The sequence below is a fragment of the Schistocerca americana genome, chromosome 1, assembly GCF_021461395.2.
Source record: "Schistocerca americana isolate TAMUIC-IGC-003095 chromosome 1, iqSchAmer2.1, whole genome shotgun sequence".
Classification (NCBI taxonomy): domain Eukaryota; kingdom Metazoa; phylum Arthropoda; class Insecta; order Orthoptera; family Acrididae; genus Schistocerca; species Schistocerca americana.
Window position 1 is genome coordinate 257,950,775 of NC_060119.1, and position 26,661 is coordinate 257,977,435.

General features: G+C 42.4%; 1 protein-coding gene across 2 annotated transcripts in view; it reads right to left on the reverse strand.

Annotated features, from left to right (window-relative positions):
• Positions 1-26,661, reverse strand: part of LOC124621854 (fatty-acid amide hydrolase 2-A-like) — a 170,292-nt gene that overhangs the window by 36,664 nt on the left and 106,967 nt on the right. For both annotated transcript variants that reach the window (XM_047147316.1, XM_047147308.1), the window contains exons 5-6: positions 25,819-25,930; positions 16,803-16,960 (exon numbers count right to left, since the gene is read on the reverse strand). In XM_047147316.1, coding sequence (XP_047003272.1) covers positions 16,803-16,960; positions 25,819-25,930 — 270 coding nt within the window. The remainder of the gene's footprint in view (positions 1-16,802; positions 16,961-25,818; positions 25,931-26,661) is intronic.

The window sequence follows — 26,661 nt, forward strand, 5'->3', positions numbered from 1 at the left end:
TAGATAGTAATAGGGAATTTACGTGTATTTTCGTGTCAATAGAGAGCCAAAGAGATAGCATGTTATTCCTTACGTCGTGGCGAAACGCCACGTATTTTTTTTCGCAATATCGTTTCTGAAGTATGAGATCCTAATTTCACAAAGATGTCAGACAGCCGTTCCAACGGAAGCTTCCTACGTCTTGCTCCCGCCCTGCACACAGATACAGACTTTCAGTGTTCCATTCTTTGCTGTTACCTCAAAGCTCGTTGCCTAAGGGAACTTTTTCCTTGGTACGCTACGACGGCTGTTTGTTTATTAAGGTCCGATTGGTCACGAAATGGAAATAGCAGCGAAAACCCGATGAAGCTTTGCACAGATGTCTTGGAGGTCTCTTTAGTATGTCCTACGATCGCGTCACCCCGCTCGTATCAGTTCTGAGCGCACAGTGAACAACGAAGATGCTTAGAATAATAGTGTCCGCCAAGCATGAGCGGCTGCTGAGAGATTTCGCCAAATTTCATGTAGGCCACGTAACGTAACTGTCACGCACTTCCTTCTTCATGACAATTCTCGGCCGTACATTGCAAGAGCAATAAAGACGCTCCTGCAGCATTTTCGACGGGAAGTGTTTGATCACCCACCATACAGCTCGGACTTGGCTCCCTCTGATTTTCATTTCTGCTCACATGAACCGCTAGCTATGAAGACAGCATTTTGGCACAGACAACGAGCTGCAGACCAAGCACAGGCGGCAGCCATCTATAACGAATGTATTGGAAACTTAATACAACGTTATGATTAATGTCTAAATCTGAATGGCGGCTGCATAGAGAAGCAGCTGGAAAGTGTAATTAACTATTGCAAATAGAACATTTTTGATTTTCGCTGTGGTTTCCGTTTCGCGACAGATGGGACCTTAATAAATGAACAGCCCTCGTATAAATAAGTTGGCCATAAAATTTGGACCTATTCCGAGTTTACTGTGTTATCAGGTGACACAAGAAAATCGGAATAGACCAAAATATTATTTGGGTTATCAATTGACAGGAAGTCGTTTCTGAAAGTATTTGTATGGAGTTTAGTCACGTATGTAAGTAAAACGTGGACGATAAATAGTTTAGACAAGAAGAGAATAGAAACTTTTGAAAAGTGGTGTTACAGAAGAATGCTGAAGATTAGATGGGTAGGTAACATAACTAATGAGGAGGTATTGAGTAGAATTGGGGAGAAGAGAAATTTGGGGCACAACTTGACTAGAAGAAGGGATCGGTCGGTAGGAGATGTTCTGAGGTATCAAGGGTTCACCAATTTAGTATTGGAGGACAGCGTGGAGGGTAAAAATCGTAGAGGGAGACCAAGAGGTGAATACACTAAGCAGATTCAGAAGGATGTAGGTTGCAGTAGGTACTGTGAGATGAAGAAGCTTGCACAGGATAGAGAAGCTTGGAGAGCTGTATCAAACCAGTCCCTAGACTGAAGATCACATCAGTTGACACAGAAGAGGTATATGGAACCAGCAAGATCAGCTAACTCTGCATCTACATACGTTTTCCCCAAATCTCTTTAAGGTGTATGACGGAGGATTTTTACGGTATTTCTATTATTTCCCCTCTCTGCAATTCGTGACTGACAGGGGAAAGAACGGCAAAGTGGCCAGGCTGGAAATTGTGGCCACTGCTTATTCGATGCCTTCAGCAATGCTGCTTCCTACCTAGAAGTGGCCAGACTAAGTGTAATCGAGACTTTTAGTGTTATCAGTGACTTTGACAAAGGAAGCTTGCTATGTTTCATCTACATCTACATGGATACTCTGCAAATCACATTTAAGTGCCTGGAAGAGGGTTCATCGAACCAACTTCACAATTCTCTATTATTCCAATCTTGTACAGCGCGCGGAAAGAATGAACACCTATAACTTTCCCTACGAGCTTTGATTTCCCTTATTTTATCGTGGTGATCGTTCCTCCCTATGTAGGTCAGTGTCAACAAAATATTTTCGCATTCGGAGGAGAAAGTTGGTGATTGGAATTTCGTGAGAAGATTCCGTCGCAACGAAAAACGCCTTTCTTTTAATGATATCCAGCCCAAATCCTGTATCATTTCTATGACACTCTCTCCCACATTTCGCGATAATACAAAACGTGCTGCCCTTCTTTGAACTTTGTCGATGTGCTCCGTCAGTCCTATCTGGTACGGATCCCACACCGCGCAGCAGTATTCTAAAAGAGGACGGACAAGCCTAGTGTAGGCAGCCACCTTAGTAGATCTGTTACATTTTATAAGTTTCCTGCCAATAAAACGCAGTCTTTGGTTAGCCTTCCCCACAACATTTTCTATGTGTTCCTTCCAATTTAAGTTGTTCGTAGTTGTAATACCTAGCTATTTAGTTGCATTTACGGCTTTTAGATTAGACTGATTTATCGTGTAACCGAAGTTTAACGAGTTCCTTTTAGCACTCATGTGGATGACCTCACACTTTCGTTATTTACGGTCAACTGCCACTTTTCGCACCATTCAGACATTTTTTCTAAATCGTTTTGCAGTTTTTTTTATCTTCTGATGACTTTATTAGTCGATAAACGACAGCGTCATCTGCAAACAACCGAAGACGGCTGCTCAGTTTGTCTGCAAAATCGTTAATGTAGATAAGGAACAGCAAAGGGCCTATAACACTACTTTGGGGAACGCCATAAATCACTTCTGTTTTTCTCGATGACTTTCCGTCAGTTATTACGAACTGTGACCTCTCTGACAGGAAATCACAAATCCAGTCACATAACTGAGACGATATTCCATAAGCACGGAATTTCACTACGAGCCGCTTGTCAGTAATAGGAACTGAATAACAGTACAGTTGAAGAGTGTAATCGCTGCTCAACTTGTAGGACTGCTATATACTTATATGGATATGGATATGTCCGAAAGAACAGACACCATCGATGACCTGCAGCCGTCTAGAACGAAATTAGAATTATATTAATACCTTCATCTGCTAACGGGCTTTGATATATATCAACGGGGACAGGTGAAAACGTGTGGCCCGACCGGGACCCGAACCCGGAATCTCCTGCTCACATGGCAGACGCTCTATCTATCTGAGCCACCGAGGGCACGAATCTTTCTGTGAAAGTGTTTAGGTTTCGCGATCGATTTATATTACCTTAGTTGCTTCCACTTTTAAGTAGAGCAATAGATTTTTGTGATATCATGATTCACGCAATGTCTTTTGACTTACAAATATAAGTCACTTTCTTTTCGTTCAGTTGTATTGTACCACGTGTGAACCATTGATATAGACATGGCGTCCGATCGGGAATATTGCCCACTCTACACGTCGGGAAAAGAGGCTATGGTGGCCAAGGTGACCACTTTTCGTGACAGATGGCCATTATTACCAACAGTTCATTTTCAGTTTGTTTATCCCAAAGAGATTTAGCTAATTTCACATTTTATGCATTGTATAAAAACTGACGATAATGCATTACAAACGGTTTTATACACAAAACTAATAACCGTTTTTCTGCTCTTCTTCAAGGGTTTGAAAAGAGCTTCAAGATGGCAAGAAAATACATCTGGAAAGCAGAGTAACAAACATGAAACCTTGTTGCGATGCAAAAGGGAATTGAAGCAGTAAACAATGATAACCTGCCTTTTTCAGTAGCAGCAAAACAAATCAGTATTCCACGTAACAAGCTAAAACGAAGAGTTTTAAGAAAGATAGAGACGCAGCTGGCAGTAAAAAGGCTATGGGCAACTTAAGGGCAGTGTTCAGTGGAGAACAAGAGAAAGAAATACTTAATTGCATTTTACAATTGGAAAAGTGATTTCATGGAATTACAGTGAACGACCTTGGCGATTACCATTCCTGTTGGCAGAGCGTAACAAAATACCACATCGTTTTAGTAAAGAGTCTGAAATGGCAGGAAAAGTCTGGGAGGCGTGCTTTTGAGAACACCATTAGGAAGCAAGAATGTACCTCTGTGGCTGGAGCACAAGCATTTAACGAGGTGAAATAGACATGTTTATTATATCCTTAAAACCTGCAAGATAAACGAATGCATCCTGCTCGTCGTATTTAGTCGTATTTATAATGCAGATGAAACCGATCTTCTGACAGTTCAGTCCAAGAACAGCACTGTGTTTCCACACAAAGGAAAATGACAAGTCGGACCCCCTATTTCAGCTGACAGAGGTTTTCTGACGACTTTTGTAGTGTACATGCTTGCAGGAGGAAATTTCATTCCCCCTTTTGTGATCTTCCCCAGGTGAAGAATCAAGGTTAAACTTAAAAACGGGGTTCCGCCAGGAATTGAATTTGCGTGCCACCCTTGCGTGTGAATGCAGAGTGGAAGATTTTTAGATCGGTTTGCACATTTTTAAAATACGCAGAACCAACTACTTAGTATCCAGTTCTACTAATCTTAGATGGTGACTCTACTCATATTAAGAACAAAGGTTTCATTGATAAGGCCAGACAAAATCTTACAATTGTTGTGTACTTGCCCCCACAATGTAACCACAAGCTGCAACCTTTGCATGTGGTATTTATGTCTCCCTTTAAAACCTTCTACACATAACCTTGAGGAAAATTTCTTCGCAATAATCCAGAAAGAATTATTACACAGTTTCAAATAAGAGCACTCTTGGGTGAAGAGCTTCTTCGTGCAGCCGTTCCAATGACAGCAATGAATTGCTTTAGAAAGCGTGGAATTTTTTTTCTAGTCCCTAACGTGTTTACCGATGACGACTATACTGCGGTTGAGGTTACTTCCTTTGGACAGGGACACTACTATTATGCCTTGGTCAAGTATTGGTTCTTGTTCATTGTGAAACTGCTAAATCTTCTGCGAGTGCTGGTTCCTCTGGACGCCAAACTGCTGTACTCCTTCAAGCAGGCCTACTGGTTCATTTTCGGAACCAGTTTACGAGCTGTCCTCCTCTATAGAACAAGATTTCCCTCAGCGTCCGAGCACTGAAGAACGTCCCTCTGAGTACTCAACAGGTGGCTTCCACATAAGCCCAAACGATGTAAAATCTTTTGCGTAAGAAACGAAGTGTGAACCAAAGACAAACTTGGTAAGAAATGAGTAAGAAAGGAAGGACTGCAATAATCACTTCAGGCTCTTATAAAAATGTTTTGGCTGAGTTTAAATTAAGAAAGATAAAGAGAATTTAACGAAAAAAGGAAGTTCGAAGAAAAACAGGCAAGTAAAGCCATTATTCTACAATTCAAGGCAACACAAAATAAAGGTTAGAGCCCAAAAGTGGGACTAAACGCTAAGAGAGTCTTTGCTAAAAAGAAACTTTTTCAAGAAGAAATGGAAGACGAAAAATCCACTCATAATGACAGTGACACAGATTGATTTTACTGCAAGGAAGCGTTTTCTGGATATAAAAAGAATGAAGGATGGACAAGATGTCAGAGCTGTAAACTAGGCTGATGAACCGTGCGCTGGATGTGATGAGGACGATGATAACTTCACGTGAGAATTTTGTACATGACTTAATGCTGTTTCTATGCGGATAAATTGTGAATGAATAATACTGAAGTAATAACCAATAGTTAGTCGTTTACTACTCTGTTTACATCATTATGAATAATTAATACTTCTTATTTGTTGACCTTTTGCGCCAACAATGTATTCATTTATATTATAGTTCTCCTATTAATTATTAGCGATGAAACATAAACTATAAGCCTACCTATTATTTAAACTAAACAGTCCACGTTTATATACCCTATAAAATATACTTTTGCCTTAGCTATAAATATTTGGTACGATACCAGGGATCACCAAATTTAGTATTTGAGGGCAGCGTGGAGGGTAAAAATCGTAGAGGGAGACCAAGAGATGAATACACCAAGCAGATTCAGAAGGATGTAGGTTGCAGTAGGTACTGGGAGATGAAGAAGCTTGCGCAGGATAGAGTAGCATGGGGAGCTGCAGCCGCGTGGGATAGCCGAGCGGTCTTAGGCGCTGCAGTCTTGGACGGTGCGGCTGGTACCGGCGGAGGTTCGAGTCCTCCCTCGGGCATGGGTGTGTGTGTATTTGTCCTTAGGATATTTTAGTTTAAGTAGTGTGTAAGCTTAGGGACTGATGACCTTAGCAGTTAAGTCCCATAAGATTTCACACACATTTGAACATATTTTTTTGGAGAGCTGCATCAAACCAGTCTCAGGACTGAATACCACAACAACAACTTTACAGTATTTAGACACGATATATATTTGCGACAAACGTATGTTGACAGCCATGGTTTCATGAATTTTACGCTTTTTGCACGGTATTAATACACTCCTGGAAATGGAAAAAAGAACACATTGACACCGGTGTGTCAGACCCACCATACTTGCTCCGGACACTGCGAGAGGGCTGTACAAGCAATGATCACACGCACGGCACAGCGGACACACCAGGAACCGCGGTGTTGGTCGTCGAATGGCGCTAGCTGCGCAGCATTTGTGCACCGCCGCCGTCAGTGTCAGCCAGTTTGCCGTGGCATACGGAGCTCCATCGCAGTCTTTAACACTGGTAGCATGCCTCGACAGCGTGGACGTGAACCGTATGTGCAGTTGACGGACTTTGAGCGAGGGCGTATAGTGGGCATGCGGGAGGCCGGGTGGACGTACCGCCGAATTGCTCAACACGTGGGGCGTGAGGTCTCCACAGTACATCGATGTTGTCGCCAGTGGTCGGCGGAAGGTGCACGTGCCCGTCGACCTGGGACCGGACCGCAGCGACGCACGGATGCACGCCAAGACCGTAGGATCCTACGCAGTGCCGTAGGGGACCGCACCGCCACTTCCCAGCAAATTAGGGACACTGTTGCTCCTGGGGTATCGGCGAGGACCATTCGCAATCGTCTCCATGAAGCTGGGCTACGGTCCCGCACACCGTTAGGCCGTCTTCCGCTCACGCCCCAACATCGTGCAGCCCGCCTCCAGTGGTGTCGCGACAGGCGTGAATGGAGGGACGAATGGAGACGTGTCGTCTTCAGCGATGAGAGTCGCTTCTGCCTTGGTGCCAATGATGGTCGTATGCGTGTTTGGCGCCGTGCAGGTGAGCGCCACAATCAGAACTGCGTACGACCGAGACACACAGGGCCAACACCCGGCATCATGGTGTGGGGAGCGATCTCCTACACTGGCCGTACACCACTGGTGATCGTCGAGGGGACACTGAATAGTGCACGGTACATCCAAACCGTCATCGAACCCATCGTTCTACCATTCCTAGACCGGCAAGGGAACTTGCTGTTCCAACAGGACAATGCACGTCCGCATGTATCCCGTGCCACCCAACGTGCTCTAGAAGGTGTAAGTCAACTACCCTGGCCAGCAAGATCTCCGGATCTGTCCCCCATTGAGCATGTTTGGGACTGGATGAAGCGTCGTCTCACGCGGTCTGCACGTCCAGCACGAACGCTGGTCCAACTGAGGCGCCAGGTGGAAATGGCATGGCAAGCCGTTCCACAGGACTACATCCAGCATCTCTACGATCGTCTCCATGGGAGAATAGCAGCCTGTATTGCTGCGAAAGGTGGATATACACTGTACTAGTGCCGACATTGTGCATGCTCTGTTGCCTGTGTCTACGTGCCTGTGGTTCTGTCAGTGTGATCATGTGATGTATCTGACCCCAGGAATGTGTCAATAAAGTTTCCCCTTCCTGGGACAATGAATTCACGGTGTTCTTATTTCAATTTCCAGGAGTGTATATCTGTGCAGAGAACACGTATTGCGGATTCTGTATCTTGGGCCTCTTTGTAATGTCTTTTTTTCTTTCGTTTTATATTGTACGTATGTTCAGTTTAGCAGTGACTTACTTTGTGTCTTTTTTCTTGGGAGTTGTCCCTCTAACGACTGAACAATGGATGTGTCCCTCTCCTGGTGCGGTCCTAAAATACGTGTAAGTAGGCTTTTTAGGTTTTTTTATGGTAACGCCACCTCTGTATGAAAATCACTGGCTGTGCTGTGTGCAGTCTGTGGCTAGTTTGCATTGTTGTCTGCCATTGTAGTGTTGGGCAGCGGCAGCTGGAAGTGAACAGCGCGTAGCGTTGCGCAGTTGGAGGTGTGCCGCCAGCAGTGGTGGATGTGGGGAAAGAGATGGCGGAGTTTTGTAATTTGTCATGAACCGCTATATATATTATGACTATCAAGGTAAATACATTGTTTGTTCTCTATTAATATCTTTCATTTGCTAACTATCCCTATCAGTAGTTAGTGCCTTCTGTAGTTTGAATCTTTTATTTAGCTGGCAGTAGTGACGCTCGCTGTATTGCAGTAGTTCCTGTAACGAAGATTTTTGTGAGGTAAGTGCTTTGTGAAAGGTATAGGTTAATGTTAGTCAGGGCCATTCTTTCGTAGGGATTTTTTGAAAGTCACATTGCGTTGCGCTAAAAAATATTCTGTGTCACTTTAAGCACAGTCTTGTATAATTTCTCTAAGGGGACGTTTCATATGTTGACCCTGCCAGGATACCTCACTGGAATCTTCTGATTTTTTCCTTGTAGTTTGTGTAATTAGCGTAGATTTTGTTTATTGCTAGCGCGTAATTGTAGAGAAAATCTCCTTTGTAGTTGCAGTCTTTCATTGTTGTACAGTAAAACAGTTGTGGCATGCATGTAGATTTGCACCAAGTATTTCGCAGCTGCAATTAACGAGATATTATTTTCAGTGCTATGTTAATGTGTTCTCTTATTGTTGCTCTTCAAATTGTGTTTTTCTGTGTTATCATGTGAAATATTGTGACAATAATGGCGTGTGAAAAACGTAATACTAGGCTCCAAAGTAAACTGAGAAATGACAGTGAAGACGAAAGCAGTGTGTTAGCGTCACCGAGTAATGAATTAACTAATGTTCAAAGTAGTAATTTGGTAATTGTGCATAGGGAAATGGAGCGGGCGTCAAATAATGGTGTAGACAGTGAAACAGGTAGTGAACAGGGAAGCGTTATCGATCGATCGGTCGGCAACAGCTCGTCACAGGAATCGGGAATGACAGAACACAATATTGCAAATACTGCAGACTCAGGTTTTGGGTTCTCACCGTTTTCTCAAATGAGTCAAGACACATTTTCCGCTTGTCAAAATGTGAATGTTGCCGGTGCAAATTCACTGCCGAAAAGCACTGAGGAACATGTTTCAGACACCAGTGCATTGTTATTACAATTAATGCAACAAATGGGACAAAAGTTTCAAAAGTTAGACACAATGGAACAAAATCTGCAAAAGTTAGACACAATGGAACAAAATCTTCAGAAGTTAGACACACTGGAACAAAATCAGAGACAAACACAGCAACAGCTTCAAAAGTTAGACTCATTGGAATAAACTCTTGAACAAACGAGTGAAGATTTAACTACTGAGTTACATAACATTGAATCGAAATGTCAAAAAGTCTGTAATGACGTAAAAACTCAAATTTGTGAGCATTTTCAACCTATTTTTTCGCGGCATGAAAATGCATTACAGAATCACGAAGCAGCCATAAAAGAACTGCAAATTATTGTTCATGAAAATCATGAGACCTTGCAAGCTAAAATTGACTCAGTTGCGTCTACCGATTCGGTTACGCAACTTGCAAAAACTCAGGAAAACTTAAAGGACACAGTAGAAAGACACATGGAGGAAATTAGTACTTTATCAGAGAAAGTAGTTGAACTTTCGGATCAGCTAAATAATTTATCTACGAAGGTAGATGATAATCTGAATGGCACAAAACTGGTAGTCTTTAATGACGCAGAAGAGTGCGATCAAATTAGGAAATTCAAGCAAAATCAGAATCAAATTAATACGCAACACCAAAGAGAAATCCACGAAGTACAAGATCAGCTGACACAGGTAGTACAAGAATTACGTATTTCAGAGGACACTCGCGCCCCAATATGGGAAGAGGGACATAGAAATACGGGACAGCCACAAAATAATAACACAGCGCATTTCGGAAATTATGACAGAAATTGGCAAGGTGCACCGAATTTTGAAATGGAAACGACGTAACAATGACCGATATGCGACTCGCCAACATGATGATTTTGACTATAAGCTGTTCATTACTACACGTAAATTTAAAACATTTAAGAATTCTGGCAACGACATTCATCTCTCATTGTTTTCCTCCCAACTGGTCATTAGAACACAGATTAGAATTTATGTGTGGCTACTTAGGGAATGAACCAGCTGTAAGAATGCGAACGGTCATTCACGATTGCCACAGTGAAGGAGAATTTTACCATGCCTTCCTCTCAGCATACTGGTCTCAAGCCACACAAGACCGAGTAAAACATGGCATCATAATGATGAAACATTTCGAACAATCTGAATTTTCCAGTCTTGTGAAATATTTTGAAGACATGTTGCATAAGAATCAGTATCTTTCAAACCCATACAGCCCCTCAGAACTCATCCGCATTTGCTTAATCAAATTACCTGAACATTTACGGCATATTATTTTGGCAGGACGTTGCAAAGACGACATTGAAGCTTTTCAGGGGCTCTTACAAGAACTGGAAACTGACACTGACATTTGTGGAACGCGAAAACAGGAGCACAACAATTACAGGTCACATCTGTCACAATTCCGCGATGAAATAAATAATAACTGGACACGACAAGGCTATTCTCACAACACATATCGTGACCAAAACAGACACCACCCGTATGACAACTGTTGGCAGAGTAGTAATAATTACAGGGAAAGTTCACCTCTCCGCGGTAGTGACTATCACAGAGACAATCAGAGAAACAGGCAATTTGGGAACCAAAATAATAATTATCATGGGAGACAGAATAACTTCAGAAGCAACAGTTCAGCGTGCAGTTACGATTCAGGGAGAAATTCTTCACCACGTGACCGACAAGAAAGAAACTGTGGAATCTACCGACATGACGACGGACGATATAATCATAACGACAAACGTGAATTTCATCAGAACTGGCGGGATTCAAACAGAGCAGGGCCCTCTCAGCAAGGCGAATTCGTAGAAGTTAGGTCTCCTAATCCCAATAACGACGTGCGCCAACAAAGGAACAGACAATGACTCACACAGCAGGCAGCCGCGTGCGCCGGCTGGCTCAGAGAAAAATAACATAGACGCTAACCTTGAGAAAAATTCCAGTATTCTTTATCGACGTGTACCGCATAATAATTGCGTTCAGGTTGAAACTCTGCGTACTAGGAAGAGTAAAGGTTTACACCACATTTCACATGTAAAACCATTTATTGAGAGATAATCTGCTTTTTAACTTTGTCTTTGCCATATAACTTTTCACTTTACATTACTAGTATGCTTAGAATCTGTTAATATGCAACAATGTTTGAAGTTAAATATCCAGTCAAGAACCAAGAGAACTTATTTAAACAGAAATTACGATTGCATTGTTATCGTGAACAGACGACACAGTGTTGTATTTCTACATTCTTGTTTGTTAGTTGCACGATTACGTAACAACTATCAGGCTCACATACTTAGAACATATACCAGCACTGCTAATGAGATTTTCGTGTAACATTTTGGTTTACTTGAAAAGACATTCTTTATTTGAAGTACTTTCTGTGGGATTAAAGATGACTTAGCACTTGGTTTCTTTGACAGCTACACAATTATATCATGACGCTACTAATGTGTCACACAATTTACATTGTTGCTTTTGTGCTGTATCTGCTTTATATCTGCACAGTTTTTTTGAATTCTTCTGCAAAGTAAAACATGTTTTAGTAGTAACTTTTGTGGTATAGCTACAATGAGACTGCCTTTTCCGTAGCACAATACGTTACAGCACAGTACTTTCTTCATCATGGCAATAAGCGTAATAACTAAGATATCTATACGCAAAGCATTTCACTTTTGTTTATCATGAGGTAAGTACATTGACTTTTGCAGAACTTAGCTTTCGGAGGACAATAACTACGACACTTCCACAGAGATTATCTTACAGCAAGACACACATTTAGTGCTACAGGACACGTATTTGAGTAATTAATCTTGCACTTAAATCATTTATTTTTAAAAATATTTGAAGTACAATGATACAAAGGTTTTCCGTGACACATTTCATTCCATTGCTGTAATCTGTAACACCTGAGGGTATTATTCATTAATCCTCAGGGGGGTACATGCCTGCTTTGTGTACCATGTGTTTGGCAAGCACAAGGAGCCCTAGCTAATATGGTATTTGCTTATACAACTTTACACATCGGTACCATATTTCTCTAACTCACAATTACACAGCTATCTGATCATTTACCTGAGAGAGACAAACATTTATTTTACTACATCAGTGACAGACGTTTACGTAATTACACCGTTGGATAACTTCACACTTACCAAATTGTATGTTGTTTGTACTTCGTGAACTGTTCATATTTTTTCGGAACCATTGTGATACTATGAGAGCTTTGAGATATTTGGTATGGGATCATGATTTTTAAAGTGCGTTTGAGGCAGACGTCACTTTTGACATGAGCAGAGAATTTTTTTAAGTTTTGAAATTATTGGAGGAAGCTACAACGATTTTGAGAGTTGACTGAGATGTTATGATATTATTACGACGACGATGTGTATTATGCTGTTGAGGTATGTTTATGATCAATAAGATGATGATACCGTATATGAGGAGTTTGATTATGCTACATATTTCTTATGATGAAATACTGAAGAAGTGTCGACGAATAAGGTAAGAAATCATGAGTAGTGGTTAGGGACGCTGATTTGTGAAAAAGGTTGTTGGAAACCTAGAATCGTACTTTAAGAGTTATGAAATGTGTGTATATGCGTGAATGTATCACAATGCTGGCGAAAATTTTTTGGACGCTGTTATATTTATAGGATTTTGTTTCTACAGATTTGTAACCCAAATTCTTGACCTGTGAAATATTTTTATATGAGACTGTCACTGTAGCGGAAACTGCCATCGTAAATATTTCAGCAAGAAAGGTAAGTGACCATGGCATAATGCATTTTGGGCGCCCAGCTGAGAGGTAGACGTCTGACAAAAGAAAGCTATTAGGTGCAAAAAAAAAAAAAAGAAAGGGAGGCCATTATCCTCGCTATTGACATTCCTTTGTAGAAAGCATCACAAATACGACACGCTCGAACTTGAAAACATATGATTACACTGTGGAGCTCTTAATTTATGATATTTACTAAAATGCCTAATGAAATGATGAGAAACATTTTACATCCATTGTCTTTCTAGTTGAGAGATTGCTCATTTTGTTTAATATCTAGTTTCTAGCGGCACTGCAGCATTGGTTAAAATAAAATTTTATAGATGTACTAATATAAATATTTTCTGTCTACAGATCGAGTAAATAATAATTTTTTTCAAAAAAAAAATGAGGGAGCACAAAAAAAGACATTTACCTTCGCAGGAACTGCATTCATAATTTTCTTTTCAAATACTTGGTAATTTCTTTTGTAGAAATAATTGTGGTGCACCACTTTAATTAGTTAGACATTAAGATGTGATTATACACTTCCTTTATCTGCATTGTTGTCTTTAGTGTACTATTTTTTCTGCTTGAGCTATGTCATGTTTAGGTACAAGTTATTTCATTTTCTGCTATTGTTTGCCAGGCATAGAGCTACTAAATTTCACTTTGCATTACTCTGTTAAGCCAGTTTACTACTGATTTATTTTTCTTGTTTGCTGCACGTTGCCTTATATTAGTTGTAATATTGCAATTGCTTTGCCAGTTTGAATTTTTTGTCATTGATGTTTGTGTTACTTGTTTTGTGCTGCTGCATTGCCTTGTTCCTTAGTTTAGTATCTGAGCTCAGTAGATTTAAGTTAGCTTAACAGGGGTAGACTATATAAGAGAATGAGTTGCGATGAAATGCATTGAGAAGTCATACGAAAAAAGTACAGAAAGCAGGTATAGATAGGACTTTTGGGAATAATGATGAATGAAGGGAGATCTCCAAGAAGTAAAGAAAGTTTTGTTTGCAAAATACTGCAGTAAAACTAACCCTGTCCTTTCCTTTTGTATTATTATGCTATGTGTTTGTGTACCCTTGTGTATTTCTTTTCTTCCTGTCTCTGTGTACTGTTTCATAGAAATTTTTTTCTGTTCTAGTACTAAGCTACATTCACTATGATGAGGAATACTGTTATCCTCAAATATAATTTGCATTTATAACATGTTATTTTCTTTGTAAAGATGTTTAGACACTATTTATTCTGTTTTGTTTTAATGCTCATGTGTGAAGTTGATGTTTCAAAAGTTATTCTGATCTTTTATATATTTACTTATGTCATAATTCCTGTAACACTGATGTATATGTTATTTCGATTCTTTTGTAAAACCCATATTACTACAAATGTTATCTGTACTATTATGTTCTTTAATGATGTATTTTGTACCTTTGTAATTGTATTTTCATGTTGTAAATTTATAATTGTATAGACACCAGTTCTTCAAATTAAGTTACATTTCACTGCACACGTTTCTGTTGGTCATAGTATATGGACAATATGTGAGAAGTAGGGACTGATAGTGTTTGAACGTGTGTTAATAGTTCAGCAAGGGACTGGATAACAGCATTGCTGGTTCTAAGGACATTTCAAAAAAAATTTTCTGTGAGTGCACAAGTGGTGGTTATGAACTTGCTATATTGTCCACAAGACTCTTCAATGGTGATTGTGCACCTGTACAGTCGCAACAGATGGCTGCTGGCCCATCTCTACAAGGACTACAGTGGGTCTGCATCTTTGATGACCCTCCAGTACCATTATCTCTACAAGGACTACAGTGGGTCTACATCTTTGATGATCCATCAATATCATTATTTCCAGAAGGACTGCAGTGGGTCTGCACCTCTGGTGGCCCACCAATACCGTAATCTCTACCAGGACTACAGTGGGTCTGCTCTGTGATGACCTACCTACCAATACTCTTCAAAATTTCGACTGACACTGCTGTGGGTTTCCTCTGTTGTGGCCCATTACTTGTCTGCATGTCAAGAGTCAGCACTGTCTTTCCGATGGAAGGACACTACTTCTTCAAGACTGCATGGAAATCCACTACTTCCGTGTGCATTTTCTTTTACTGCTCAAACTTTGTGCATAAAATTGAAACTAATACTGTGATCAATGATCAGGACTGTCTTTATGGACTGTGAGAAAGTTTAGCTTTTGACCAACATTGTATCAATAAGTGTGTGCATGTGATATCTTTTTTATTGTAATTATGAAAAATTTTATCAAATCATTATTGGCCACTGCCCAAAACAATTTGTAAAATTTTTTGTGGGGAGCATGGGGGCTATGTAAGTAGGCTTTTTAGGTTTTTTTATGGTAACGCCACCTCTGTATGAAAATCACTGGCTGTGCTGTGTGCAGTCTGTGGCTAGTTTGCATTGTTGTCTGCCATTGTAGTGTTGGGCAGCGGCAGCTGGAAGTGAACAGCGCGTAGCGTTGCGCAGTTGGAGGTGAGCCGCCAGCAGTGGTGGATGTGGGGAAGGAGATGGCGGAGTTTTGTAATTTGTCATGAACCGCTATATATATTATGACTATCAAGGTAAATACATTGTTTGTTCTCTATTAATATCTTTCATTTGCTAACTATCCCTATCAGTAGTTAGTGTCTTCCGTAGTTTGAATCTTTTATTTAGCTGGCAGTAGTGGCGCTCGCTGTATTGCAGTAGTTCCTGTAACGAAGATTTTTGTGAGGTAAGTGATTTGTGAAAGGTATAGGTTAATGTTAGTCAGGGCCATTCTTTCGTAGGGATTTTTTGAAAGTCAGATTGCGTTGCGCTAAAAATATTGTGTGTCAGGTTAAGGACAGTCATGCATAATTGTTCTAAGGGGACGTTTCAGCCGTATTGTTTCGAGATTTAAGAACGCCTTTCGTCAGACATCATCAGTCGTATTCGCATGTGAATGGGCATTTTGCGGTACATTTGTTCCACGACCTGACTAGTTGCGTATGACTCTCAGTTTGCTATATTTCTGGCTAGATTATGATTGTTTCTGCCATCAGGTGTTTCTTCTGTCAGTAGCACTGGACAAGTAATCTCTTGTTCTGGTCACTATTTTTTTCGTTTTTTCCATTCTGTTCGAATACCTACGTCATTTAAATATAAAATTCATCAAATATATGCTATTTAAGATATCAAATTGTCATTTTTATGAAAAATGCACATATTCTTGTTTCAAATTACATATACTGTACAAAAATCATGTTTTCATTGCAAATAAAAATTTTTAATTGCCAATTATTTATAAAAGTTGCTTTAAAGTTTAAAAAATTAAAAATTTTTTAACGTGAGGTTTTTATACTTCAAGGAATGCTCATGGATCATGCACCTCCGTTTAAAATTTTGCCATGGATGGGAATCGAATCAGGACCACTCACCTAGTAAACAGCCACACTGTCCTTTGGAAAGACGACTGCGGTGTAGAACAATAAGGAATCTCGAAAAACGGCAAAGTCGATTTCCTTGAGACTTTTTGATGGTTACATGGAACTGCTTTGGCTAATTTATATTTGAGTTCTGACCTTCATGTACCAAATTTAAAAAATACAAAAAAATCGACAGCTATGTGGTGTTCTTGTAAGATTTGTACTGCTATCACTATGTGCCCTTAAGGCTGTATGCCCAGTCTGTGTAAAATTGGAAATGTCTATTCGAATTCGACAGCTGGCTGGAAAGGAGATAACGGAGCAAAAATATGAAATGAATAAATCAGCTACAACTGGGGATGCGAGGATGCGGGGATGCGAGAAAGCAAAACATGTCGGTGCGGCGTAGGTACTAGGCGACCAATAGGGGACAGAGCGCGGACAACAACAAGTTATGCAATGAGAGGCTCACCGGTTGCAGTAGACGCAGCCTGGGGGCGTGTTTGCCGGCCATGGCGTGCAGCACGGCCGGAAGATCGACGGCGTAGCGGCACATGGGCGACACGCTGAAGAAGTCCGGCCAGCGCGGGTCCGTCGCCACCGGCAGGTGGCCCTCGTCTGACACCACCCCTGCCACAGACCGCACACGCACTCGCAAAAACTCTCCAAAGCAATATTACACTACTGGCCATTAAAATTGCTACAACAAGAGGAAATGCAGAGGATACACGGGTATTCATGGGACAAATATATTATACTAGAACTGACATGTGATGACGTTTTCACGCAATTTAGGTGCATAAATCCTGAGAAATCAGTACCCAGAACAACCACCTCTGGCCGTAATAACGGCCTTGATACGCCTGGGCATTGAGTCGAACAGAGCTTGGATGGCGTGTACAGGTACAGCTGCCCATGCAGCTTCAACACGATACCACAGTTCATCAAGAGTAGTGACTGGCGTATTGTGACGAGCCAGTTGCTCGGCCACCATTGACCAGACGTTTTCAAATGGTGAGAGATCTGGAGAATGTGCTGGCCACGGCAGCAGTCGAACATTTTCTGCATCCAGAAAGGCCAGTACAGGACCTGCAACATGTGGTCGTGAATTATCCTGCTGAAATATAGGGTTTCACAGGGATCGAATGAAGGGTAGAGCCACGGGTCGTAACACTTCTGAAATGTAACGTCCACTGTTCAAAGTGCCGTCAATGCGAACAAGAGGTGACCGAGACGTGTAACCAATGGCACCCCATATCATAACGCTGGGTGATACGCCAGTATGGCGATGACGAATACACGCTTCCAATGTGCGTTCACCGCGATGTCGCGAAACACAGATGCGACCATCATGATGCTGTAAACAGAACCTGGATTCGTCCGAAAAAAATAAGTTTTGCCATTCCTGTACCCAGGTTCGTCGTTGAGTACACCATCGCAGGCGCTCCTGCCTGTGATGCAGCATCAAGGGTAACCGTAGTCATGGTCTCCGAGCTGATAGTCCATGCTGCTGCAAACGTTGTCGAACTGTTCGTGCAGACGGTTGTTGTTTTCCAAACGTCCCCATCTGTTGACTCAGGAATCGAGACGGGGTGCACGATCCGTTACAGCCATGTGGATAAGATGCCTGTCATCTCGACTGCTAGTGATACGAGGCCATTGGGATCCAGCACGGCGTTCCGTATTACCCTCCAGAACCCACCGATTCCATATTCTGATAACAGTTAGGGGATCTCGACCAACGCGAGCAGCAATGTCGCGGTACTGTAAACCGCAATCGCGACAGGCTACAATCCGACCTTTATCAAAGTCGTAAACGTCATGGTACGCATTTCTCCTCCTTACACGATGCATCACAACAACGTCTCACCAGGCTACGCCGGTCAACTGCTGTTTGTGTATGAGAAATCAGTTGGAAACTTTCCTATGTCAGCACGTTGTAGGTGTCGCCACCGGCGCCAACCTAGTGTGAATGCTGTGAAAAGCTAATCATTTGCATATCACAGCGTCTTCTTCCTGTCTGTTAAGTGTCGCCTCTGTAGCACGTCATCTTCGTGGTGTAGCAGTTTTAATGGCCAGTAGTGTATTAAAATTATTACGTGTTGCTTAGATCATATGCCGCTTCATGACTTCCAAACTATTCTCCTGGAGAGGGAGAACGCGGATGTTAACGTTTCTGTCTTATCTGAAATGCGTCCTGGAAGTCTTTCTTCGTTACGTGTTCGGTATCCTCTGCGATTACGCTTGATTGTCCGTCAGTACATCGAAACCCTCACTCAATTTCATTTTTATCTTGAGGAAGGAGTATTGGTATGTGACGCTGGCGAATCACCCATACTGATTTCGATTTCATCATCGGCGTCTAAATGTGGATGGCGGATAATAACATAAGCTCCACCTTTGTGGCAAACAGCCAATCGTCATCGACCGACTGCCGTGTCGTCCTCAACCGATGGTATCATCTGGATGCGATACGGGGACGCATGGCAGTAAGCAGCGCTGACCACTCACAAGGAGACTGTGCCTGCCCATTATCATTGTTTTCGTCCAAATTTATGGTATATCAAAGGCTTGGAGAGAATTGAAAGTGACAGAAGTGAGAGTTCCAGTTGGCAAAGAATCTGAAAGAAAATAGCATTTTTGGTGCAGGTCGGGTGAGGAGTGAGCCATTTATGTCTGCATAGCTTCAAGGCAGAGCAGCGGAAAAAGTACAGAACGGTAATCCGAGGATCGAGACTGTACCGAATTTTTTTTCAATTTTTATATTAACCACTCTGCACGGAAAACGTAGATAATGTAAATATATTGTATTTGATGTGCTGAAACTCTATGTGCAGAAGAAAAAATTTCTTCTGTTAATTCAGTCTTGGGGAGGCGAATCATATCCACAATTGTACGACGAGTTTTTTCAAGGTGAAGAAGGTCTGCCATCGTGCAGTATAAAACTTCGCCCCTCTCCCCCTCCTCACCTCCAAATGCAATCTGCTAGTGCAACACTGCGATGGCCAGTTTTATAGTCAGCTAAAGACTTTGAACAAAAAGCTTCAAAACTTCTCTTATCTTGTCCAGAGGGGAAAAAATCACATCTTGGCAGGCTGCATCAAAATACTGAAATTTATTCCAGATATTCAGCTTAACTGTAATAAGTGTACACTGAGGAGGTGACAAAAGCCATGAGATATACACGTATACAGATTGGGGTAGGATGTACACAAGGTATAAAAGGGCAGTGCATTGACGGAGCTGTTATTTGCACTCAGGTGATTCATCTGAAAAAGTTTCCGAAGTAATTATGGCTGCACGATGGGGACTGACAGGCACTGACGCGGAATGGTAGATGGAGGTAGACAGATGGGTCATTCCATTTCGGAAATCGTTAGAGGATTCAGTATTCAGAAATCCAGTTGGTAAGGTTGTGCCAACAACACCAAATTTCAAGCGTTCCCTCTCACCACGAGCAAAGCAGTGGCCGACAACCTTCACTTAACAACCAGGAGCAATGGCGTTTTCGGAGAGTAGTCAGTGCTAACAGACAAGCAACACTGCTTGAAGTAACCGTATAAATCAACGTGAATGTAACTCCCTCCTCTGTCTGGAGTGTGGGACTATATCCAATAATACAATACCAATCGCCATTATTTAGTTTTTATTTTTAGGCTACCAGTTTCGACGATAGATTATGTCATCTCGATTTAAGCAGGCCTGAAGATGACGTAATGTATCGTCGAAACTGGTAGCCTAAAAATTAAACCCTAAAAAACGGCGATTGGTATTGTATTATTACAAATCAACGTGGGACGTACGACGAACGTATCCGTTAAGACATAGCGGCGAAATTTAGGATTCATGGGCTGTGGCAGCAGACGACCGACGCGAGTGTCTTTGCTAACAGCACGACACCTCCTGCAGCGCCTCTCCTCAGCTCGTGACCATATCGGTTGGGTCCTAGACAACTGGAAAATCGTGACCTCGTCAGATGAGAACCGATTTCAAATGGTAAGAACTGGTAATGGGGTTCGACTGTGGCGCAGACTCAACGAAACCATGTACCCAAGTTGTCAACCACGCATTGTGGTAATTGCTCCGTTATGGTGTGGGCTATGTTTACATGGAACGGACTGGGTCCTCTGGTCCAACTGAGCCGATCATTGACTGGAAATGGTTATGTTCAGCTACTTGGCGACCCTTTACAGCCATTCACGGACTCCATGTACCCAGACAACGATGGGCTTTTGATGGATGTCAATGCGTCATGTCACCGGGCCACAAGTGTTCGCAGTTGGTTTGAAGAACATTCTGGAACACTCTAGCGAATGATTTGGCCACCCAGTTGTCCCGACTTGAATGCCATCGTACATTTACGGAACTTAATTGAGAAGTTAGTTCGCGCACAACATAGTGCACAACATAATTGCAACACTTTTGCAATTATGGACGGCTATAGAGGAAGCATGACTTCAACGACTTGGCGTGTCCGTACAATGTCGAGATGCTGCACCACGTGGGGCAAAAGCAGACCCGAGACGGTATTAGGTTGTATCTCATGACGTTTGTCACCTCATATTGGACGTACTACCTAAAGCGACACACGACGAACTACAGTTTTAAATCGGAAATCACGAGATGTTCGAGTGTGGGTGAATGAGAAGAAATAGATATGTGTGTGACATATGAAAGGTTGGATCGGTCCAGAGAGCGCACTCGGACAGCGTTGGTGGTAAGGCGACCGCTCGCGATAATTGAGACATCCGGGTTCAGATACTGGTGCGGCACAGATTTTCATATGTCACTCTAAGTAGTACATCTATACCTATTAGAGTTCAGCTGAATTTCAGAAGTAAATTTTATCATCGGCGAATGATCTGGCGTCAACCTAGGAAGAGATCCCATCTTCCCGGTGGTTTGGAGAGGGATAGCGATGCTACTCCTGGCCTCAATGTATGGGGAGCTATCGGGTATGACTTCAGGTCATAGCTGGTAGTGACTGAAGCAACTCTAATGGGATAATGGTACGTAAAGGACACCTACATCCTCATGTGTTACTCATCGTGCGAAGCATCGTGGTAGTACTTTTCAACATGACAATGCTTCTCCACACATGACACGTGTCTCTATGAACTGTCGGCATGATGTTCAGGTACTGTCATGGCCATCAAGATGCACAGATTTGCCCCCGATAGAACATGTGCGGGACAAGTTTGGGAGTCTTCTCTGTCCCAGTCCCACTTCCAGGAAATCAAGTACCAGTTTCAACAGTTGTGGGCCAGGTTGCTTCTGGAGATGACAAACGGATTTATGACACCGCTTTTACCATGCATCCAGGTCAGAGAGAGTGCAACGTCATACAGATAACGGCTCATTCTCTCAAGTTCTTTGTAAATTTGATTCTATTTTATAATCAATGAAATAACAGCATAGAACATCTCAACGTGCGAAGCTTCATTTCGTTTCCTCGTCCCCTTCTCGATGCTTCACTTTTTTCGGTCAAGCAGAACAAGTATAAAAAAACTCAACCCAACACGCTGCTCTTTCAGTTCAGCCGTCGCAAACAGCAAACTGACAGATACACGATAATGGAACCATGCCCATCAACAACAAACCAAACCTCGCAGCTCGCAGGCACTTGCCACACTGACCCAAGAAGGATTTATAGTGACGCACCTGAGCGCAATATTCAAATGTCGGTAAAACATCCTCGTATTATGTGCACACCCTTTTCACGAAATACGCAAACGTCTCCGAAAACTGCACCTCCAAATGGCATACATGGGGTGCATGTGGCTGAAGTGATTAGGACTGCGGAACTGTACTTTATATCTACTTTTGGAATTCAGTGAAGTACAAAGACACCATACGCTCCCATCAGATTCCATGAACGTCGCGGCACGGAATCAGAGAGGACCTGGACAGTGGTATTTTCCCTAAAATCTCCCTCAAAATCGCTCCTTTTCCTGCCTAGAGTCAGCAATAATCATTGGCAGTCCATGACGAACAAGAATTCAAGATACCCGAAACATAACATTATTCCACAGCTGCCTCGTTTCACAACATACGTTGTTCCACACCTGGCTGATTTCACAACATTTTATTTGTTGTTACTGGCAGTTTCGGCCTTTAAGTTGATATTTAACGTACGACCTACGAGTAAACAGGTATCATCATGACAAAACTTTGTGAAAAATACTCAGTGCCTTATGTAAAGCCCGTCTGATTGTATTGTTAAGATGCATGAGTAATAATCAATTGTACAACTACTATGTGTAAAACATAGCAGATTAAATGGTACAGCAAACAATCATGGCAACAAGAAATAGCACTGATTCGTATAACTGAAGTCTTTCATGTAGGAACAAATAAAATATAATTACAAAATCAGTCAGTCTGTAGAATAATGTTGTCCTTTGGAAACCATATATTGGCTGGGGACCCAGAGGCAACAAAACACATTTCAAATATATTTGGTGAGGTGTAAGTCAGCCGAACGTGCAGACCAAGAAAACAGGTGTAAGCGGCCTTCCACTTTTTCTTGACGTATATAGCTGTGCATTGCCTTACTGAAATGTGACCTACTTTAAGGATATGCAGTACCTTCGACTTTATAACCTTCCTACTGCCCAAGTTTTCTTCAGTACATAGGAGTTTATCCAGTGGAGCCTCAAATAAGCACATCTAGCGTTCGTCCTCCATGCCACTCAACAATATAAGCTACAAGATAGAGTCTATAACTTAAGTTCCTACCACTTTATGTCATTTTAAGTGGGAGTAAGACAAAATAACTACTTCTCGCAAACTATCATGCCACCGATGGCATTTACGAGCTCGGGCCAATATGCGGTTTGCGTGGTTTCTAGACAGTGGAAGCTGGCGGATGCTTGTCATTAGCACATTCCACAAAAAAGTGTCAAAATATCAGTGTAGACCTGTAGGACAGAGCTGTAATGTCAAGCAACATTGTAGGCGAAGCTTTATGGTGGCTCACGGGTGTCCAGGCAATATGACAGTGATCCCGTATTGTAGTGACGTTGCATGATCTATTACTCGCTCGTTGCTGCTTAATACCATTTTGTTTCCAATGTTTCCATCCTGTACATGAGCCCAGACTTACCATTACTCAAGTCCGCTTCCTGGAAGTCAGTAATCTTGGGGGGAGCTTATCCGAAACGGCTAAGTTTGTAAATTGTTCGTGTGCAGTCGTGGATAAAGACCAGAACCGGCACCGACGCAACTATGGAGCACCAAGGGCCGTAGACGAAAGGGGTGAAGACAGCTGCGGGGACGTTGGAGATGCGACAATAAAGTAATGAGACTGATGTGAAAAAATATGTTGCTTACCGTTTTAGTCAAGTTTAGTGTTGTCTCCTTCAAAGTAGTTCCCTTCTGACTGCACAAATTTTTCCAGCGCTTCTGCCATTAATGGTAACATTTCTGGAACTCATCTTCTGTAATACCCTCCAAGATCCTCGTCACAGCTTTTTGGACGTCTTGCGTTGTTTGAAAATCGTGTCCCTTGACCGCCGTTTTGACTCTTGGAAATAGAAAAAAGTCGCACGGAGCGATATTTGGTGAATAAGGTGGCTGTGTTAGTACTGAAATTTGTTTTGAGTTTAAAAATTGCTGAACTGACAGAGCAGTATGGGATGGCGCATTATGGTGATGCAGAATCCAATTATCAGCAATGTTGGCACGGTCACGAAGAACTCTTTTTTCGAAGTCTTTCTAAAATTTTTTTATAGTAATATTGGTTAGCTGTTTGTCCAGGAGGAACCCACTCTTTATGAACAATTCCCTTAGAATCAAAGAAGCACACAAGCATGCATTTCACTTTTGACTTTGACATGCGAACTTTTTTTGGTCTGGGTGATCCCTTTGAGCACCATTGCGATCTTTGGTGTTTTGTCTCTGGATCGTACTGAAAAAAACCAACTTCCATCACCAGTGATAACACGGCTCAACAATTCTGGATCGATTTCCGTTTGCTCTAACAGATCGGCTGCCACATTTTTCCGTGTTTCTCGCTGTTGTGGTGTGAGATTTTTGGGGACCATATTCGCACAAATCTTTCTCATACCAAGATCTTCAGTTATTATTAGACAAACCATTTCTCAATTGATTCAGTTCTTCTGCAATCATTTTCACTGATAATCTTCGATCAGATCGTACGAGTTCACGCACCCTGGCCAAGTTGACATCCGTCCGTGAGGTTGATGGTCGTCCACTGCGGTCTTCACCTTCAACATACGTTCTGCCTTCACTAAACATTTTATTCGAACGAAAAACTTGAGCTCTTTACATAACCTCCTCTCCAAAAGCCTTCTGAAGTTTACCATAAGTCGTCGTCAAGTTTTCAGCCAATCTGATGCAAAAAGAAATGGCATGCCATGGTGCAATATTATTTGGTTCCATTTCCATGACAAGAGACACAAACACCTGTCAACTTATTATAGCACAACTCACGACTGAGCAGTTGCATCGGTGTGCCGCTTGGACTAGAAGCAGCTTATAGACCAAGGTCAAAGATATTGTGCCTATGCAAGCCTGCAGGGTTGCCACATCTTGCAAAGAAAATCAGTCTCATTACTTTATTGTTACACCTCGTATACGGGCGAATAGACGTGCAACTGCCGAGAAACTGACCACCCAGATGAACCAGGGAGCTACCAACAGTGTCTCCTATACGACCGTGCAGCGAACGTTGCTGAATATGGAGCTCAGCAACAGGCACATGGTTCATGCACCCATGCGGCCTTCTGTTCGCGGCGAAGAAAGCTACAATTTGCAAATATTAAGGCAAATAAAGGTCCACTGAGTGCCGACAGGTGACATTTTCAGATGAATCACGTTTTATGCATCATCGGACAGATGTCAGTTGGCGTGTACAACGTGGAACATCTGAAGGAAACACTCTGTAACAATCATCGGGAGGACACATGCCGGAGGAGGGAGTGCTATCGTCTGGGGAATGTTTTCGTGGCGTTCCCTGAGTGATCTCGTCATTCTAGGAGGCACAAGTATTATCTGTCCTTGGGGGACCATGTTCACCCCTGGATGCTATTTGTTTTTCCTCGACACGATGACCTATACCAGGAGAACAATGCAACGTGTTACGCGGCTCGCAGTGTACTTGAGTGGTTCTAAGAGCACCAGAATAAGTTTACCGTACTTCCCTGGCCACCAACCTCTCCGGGTTCAAACCCAATCCAGAATCTGTGAGATCACCGTGATCGAGCCACGGATCCTCAAGCGAGAAACCTAGCACAGCTGGCCACCGCACAGGAGTCGACGTGGCTCCAAATGCCTTTAAATACCTTCCACAATCTCATTAACTCTCCTCCCACCCGTATCGCAGTGGTCCGAGCTGCAGAAGGTTGTTACTCAGGCTTTGACAAGTAATCACATTAGTGTGTTCTGGGTATTACGGTTTTCAAAACGTCTGTGGGTTGAGACAGTACATAGGTCAGAACTGGAGATAGGAGCAAGCAGCTACTCACCAGCCGTCGGTTTGTGGCCGAAGACTCCGCAGAAGAGCGCCGGCAGCCGCGCGGAGCCTCCCACGTCGGAGGCCAGACTCACCAGCGATGCTCCAGCGCCCAGCAGGGCAGCCTGCAAACAGTCGCTCACGTCATCAGGTCTGCAACGTCATTGATATACAGGCTGTTTCAAAAATACATACATTGGGGATGGGTTCCACACACCAGATCAAGGACAAAAGTTCACATAAATATATGTTCGAAAATCCATAGTTTTCGAATTAATAATGAAAGTTTACAATTTAGGTGACTGGAGCGCATCAACATATTAACTCACAGTAAAGTCTCGAAATCTTCTCTTCTTGCTTCTAAACACGCATGCACTCGTCGAATCATGGACTGTCACTACCTTTGAAATAGTCCCTGACAATCTCGAATGGTTTTACAAGCTTCCATGAACCATCAATTAAGAGGTTCTACATCCAGGTGGTCCACAGCATGGACCAACTGTTTACGGCGCCCCCAGACATAATAATCCAAAGTACTGAGGTTCTGGAACTACACTCCTGGAAATTGAAATAAGAACACCGTGAATTCATTGTCCCAGGAAGGGGAAACTTTATTGACACATTCCTGGGGTCAGATACATCACATGATCACACTGACAGAACCACAGGCACATAGGCACAGGCAACAGAGCATGCACAATGTCGGCACTAGTACAGTGTATATCCACCTTTCGCAGCAATGCAGGCTGCTATTCTCCCATGGAGACGATCGTAGAGATGCTGGATGTAGTCCTGTGGAACGGCTTGCCATGCCATTTCCACCTGGCTCCTCTGTTGGACCAGCGTTCGTGCTGGA